This window comes from Pyrus communis, chromosome 7 (assembly GCF_041283825.1).
Source record: "Pyrus communis isolate YQ-2024b chromosome 7, ASM4128382v1, whole genome shotgun sequence".
NCBI lineage: Eukaryota > Viridiplantae > Streptophyta > Magnoliopsida > Rosales > Rosaceae > Pyrus > Pyrus communis.
The window spans coordinates 9,505,661-9,509,854 of NC_142571.1; the positions used below are offsets into that span (position 1 = coordinate 9,505,661).

Below are 4,194 nucleotides of genomic sequence, written 5' to 3' on the forward strand. Positions count from 1 at the left end.
TACCACAACCGCGTTCCAGAGAGAGAGAGAGAGAGAGAGAGAGAGACTGACTTATTGCCCACGAGTCCACACAAGTACTCACTCACTTACACGCCCTGTTTGAGGCAAGGGTTCAAACCAAAGTCCAAACAAGTCGTCTCGTCCGCCTATCTAACTAACTCGTAACTGGTTGGGACTCGGACACAGAATTCCATTGCATTTTGCAATAATATTTGCCAAAAAATTTGCAGGCGTTTCAGAGCATAAAATATTTCGAGCTGTATTCCGTATTTTGGCGCACCGTAAAAAAATTCAACATTTTCAGTGGGTTTCAGATAAATTACAGTTAAAATTTCAAAAACAATTTAGCAGCTTACGTTCTCAATCATCCGAGCATCAAAAAAATCCTGATGCAATTAGTGAGTGAAACGAATCAATATAAGAGGAATTTAACTTGACAAGATTTTGGACGTGGGACATACTTGAGAAAAAAAGAAGGGGACAAAATGGTAATTTAGGGGAGGAGAGCTGTGTGCAAGTGTAATATATTAATCTCACACTGTTGACTTACCCACCAATCAAAGTGCCTCTGCAGCAGGCCGCCTCATAACTCTCCTTCATCACTCCCCCTTTCCTCCACTCCCCTCCCTTCAATTCAATTCCCCTTCCTTTGTTTATTTTTACCTTTTAGGTACCCTAGCTAGCCTTTAACCAAACCGGGAATTCAACTCAAATCCCACCCATGAATCCATGATTCCCATTCCCCACCCCCATCAGTAATGTCAAGATTCCAGACCAAAGAGTAAGAGGAGGCGGAGGATATCGACAGCCACCGGAGATATCGACAGCCCCCGGAGAATAGTAAGGTAGCTACTGGTACGTACTACCATTCTCTCTCACTTTCATTCATTCGTATGCTCAAAATTCAAGAGAGAGTGTGGGTGTGGGTGTTTATGTTTGATCAGCTGACGCGTCGTCTACCTTTTCGTTGCTGCAGGTTTGTATTTTTCGAAACCACGTCGGAGAACCAACAACAGGATCATCAGCAACCCTTACGAAATGCTGGACTACGAATGGGGAAACCCCAACAACGTCGTCATGCTCTCGCCCGACACCGACTCCGATTCCATCCACGGATCCGACCCTACCAGACACCACCACCAGCACAATCACGCCAGCACTTTTCTCGACCACTATGCGTCCTCGCAAGCCTCCGCCTTCAACAACCTCGTCCCAGCTCCTCCTCCTCCCCCGCCGCAGCCTCACCACCAAGCCTCCACCTTCGCCGACCATTTTAACCCTACCCACCATCAGGCCCAACAGCTCCACTCCATCTACGACCCCCACGCCTACGCCAGCGCGTCCACCTACGCGCCTCCCCACCACCACCTCCACCACCACCACCACCACCACTCCATGCTCGGGCTCGACCCAGTCCACGGCGGCGCAGCCAACGGGCTTATGCTGATCCCCAAGACAGAGGACATGTGCCCGCCCGTGGACTTCGCCTCCAGGATCGGCCTCAACCTTGGCGGCCGGACCTACTTTGCGTCCGAGGACGACTTCATGAACCGGCTTTACCGCCGGTCCAGGCCAGGCTCCGAGATCACCTCTACCCACTCGCCCCGCTGCCAGGCCGAGGGCTGCGCCGCCGACCTCTCCCACTCCAAGCACTACCACCGGCGCCACAAGGTCTGCGAGTTCCACTCCAAGGCCTCCACCGTCATCGCCAACGGGTTGACTCAGCGATTCTGCCAGCAGTGCAGCAGGTCCAACAATTACCCCTCCCTCCAATCGCAACGGCTATATTTGAAATGACGAAAGTGCTCCTTGGGTTTGTGCTATTCGTTCTCCCCCATCCCCGCCAATTATTGGCGGTTCGTACCCCGTACACGGGGTCGATCCCGAGGGCATTTGCGTCCTACACTATTCCGTTTCCGTTTAAATTTTGCTCGTGACTGGCGAGCGGGGTTTTCTGTGGTCCGAAAGGACAAGAATGCCCCGGTTCTTCTGTAGTTTGACGATAATGGCCATGGGGGCGAATCATGTTGGGTGCATGACCAATGATTGGGGCGGCCGTACGTGTGGAAATCCCGAGGGCATTTGTGTCCGTGCGAAAATATTTGACTCTTCTTGATAATGGCACTTTCCATTTATGGACTCTGTGGTTTACTAATTACGTACAAAGCTATTATTTAATTAGACAGTTAACTAACAACTAATTAAACAATTATTATAATTAGATGCTGTATTTTGATTATGTTATGTGATAAATGTTGTTGTTCTTGCAGATTCCATCTTCTCTCCGAGTTTGACAACGGCAAGCGCAGCTGCCGGAAGAGGTTGGCCGATCACAATCGCCGACGGCGAAAAACTCAGCAAACGATTCAAGAACATCACAACTCACAGCATCAACAACAACCACCGCTGGAAAGGGCCCGGAATTCATCCTCAGATAATGTTGCAAGTAATGTACCGTACAATCTGAATTATTCACTAGTTAATCCGTGCATGCATTCTTTGATTTGGTTTTTTGGGATCTGATTTTGTAGGTTCTCCACCGGAGTCGGCTGCTCTTTCTGTATCCTCGGTGACCGTGGCAGTGTCGCCGCCGCGAATGACGTTGGATTGTTTTAGGCAAAGAGCACCGTACCAAAATGCTGCTGCTACAACATCTTCAGGCTCTTCAGCTCACTTTTTTTCTCAAGTTGGTTAAATTTGAATAGTATGAGCTAGCTAGCCAGGAAGGAATAATCAAGATTTAATTTTCAGTTAATTAACTAGTTACATACGGAATTAATTAGTTAATCTCGACGTTGTCTATTTTAAATCTTTCCCTATAATTTCATTCTTAGTCTGGATGAGTTTTAGTCACATTATATTATTATTACATGCACTGTTGTAGCATGAATTGGCCTATATCTATACATATGTTATTTGGCAAATGATAATTATACACATCTTTTTTAGCATCTTATCCACCTCTGTTTATGCATATATGTTGTTTCCGTTTAATTTATTTAATTCGATCTCTATAAATAAAGAGAAATGTGTAAGATGCTAAAAATGATGTTTGTTAGGATAACGTTCCTTTTAATTTCTATGCCATATAGAGGTTTTAATTATGTTTTTTAATACAAGCGATATTGTATGCTAAATTCTTCAAAAGGAGATTCGTAATTGAGTGCATAAGACGAAGCACACTGCTCTAGTATCCTTAGTTACAGAGGTTTGTGTAGGACTTTTTACTTTTTATTATTATTTTAATGGAAAATGTCAATAAACGAATGCTTACCATACGCCTAATTATTTGCCATGTGTCACACATTAAATGTCGTACTTTTTCAATTTTGAAAAAAATTAACCAAAGTTAATTGAAAGGATACGTGCCAAATGATTAGATGCATGGTAAGCATACACCAAAGTTTAGGGTGGTGAACAAAAATGTTCTCCGTAAATTTAGGGAAAGCAAGGTTGGTGGAAATGAAAATGGAAAATTCCAATACATGGGTGGTTCTGTTTGGCTACAGAGAAAGCTGTGGAATTTGCACAAGGGTACTAGTAGGTTTTGAGTGTGGGATTTTGTCACGGTGCTGGAATTTTCCGGGAAAATGCGGGAAAGGTAGAAAGGAAAATGACTGGTAGATCAGTTGTACTAAGATTTATAAGGTTCAAACTGGGGAATATGATGAAGGGATCGGAAGGGAACGTGAAGGCGTTAAGCTGTCTCCCAAATGGAAGCTGCAAAAGCCAACTTAATTATTTGTGACCTAGCGTTTCCAAAAAAAAAAAAAAATTGTGACCTAGCAACTTAAATTGATCAAAATCAATCCAATCAAATGGTCCCAATTACAATTTAATCTCTCTCTCTCTCTCTCGGATTTGGATCCTATTCGGATCCTTTTGTGAGGATCGTAACATCCTATCTATTTATCGTACATTGTGTTGTCATAAATTATTTTAATTTTTTTTTAAATTAAACACAATCATTACTTAATAATTTTTTACTGCACGATGTATTATGAACAAATAGGATATGAGGATTTGAAAAGAATCGTCTTCCCTCTCTATAGGGCTTGGGACCTACTTAAGCGAGGATTACGTTGCAAATTTTGAATGATGTCGGGCAATTATTTACCATAATATGATATATCTCCTCCGACATAAGGACATTGGTGAAAGAGGTTAAGACAGTTTTTACCGCATTAAAAGCTG

The 4,194-nt window shown here is 43.7% G+C and overlaps 1 protein-coding gene across 1 annotated transcript; it reads left to right on the forward strand.

Annotated features, from left to right (window-relative positions):
- The first annotated feature begins 716 nt into the window (after window positions 1–716).
- Window positions 717–2,956, forward strand: SPL8 (squamosa promoter binding protein-like 8). Its single transcript, XM_068472732.2, is given in 6 exon segments — window positions 717–855; window positions 977–1,347; window positions 1,350–1,391; window positions 1,393–1,748; window positions 2,271–2,446; window positions 2,532–2,956. Coding segments are annotated over 5 exon segments (1,047 nt in total). The 5' UTR covers window positions 717–855; window positions 977–1,038; the 3' UTR covers window positions 2,696–2,956.
- The last annotated feature ends 1,238 nt before the right edge of the window (window positions 2,957–4,194 follow it).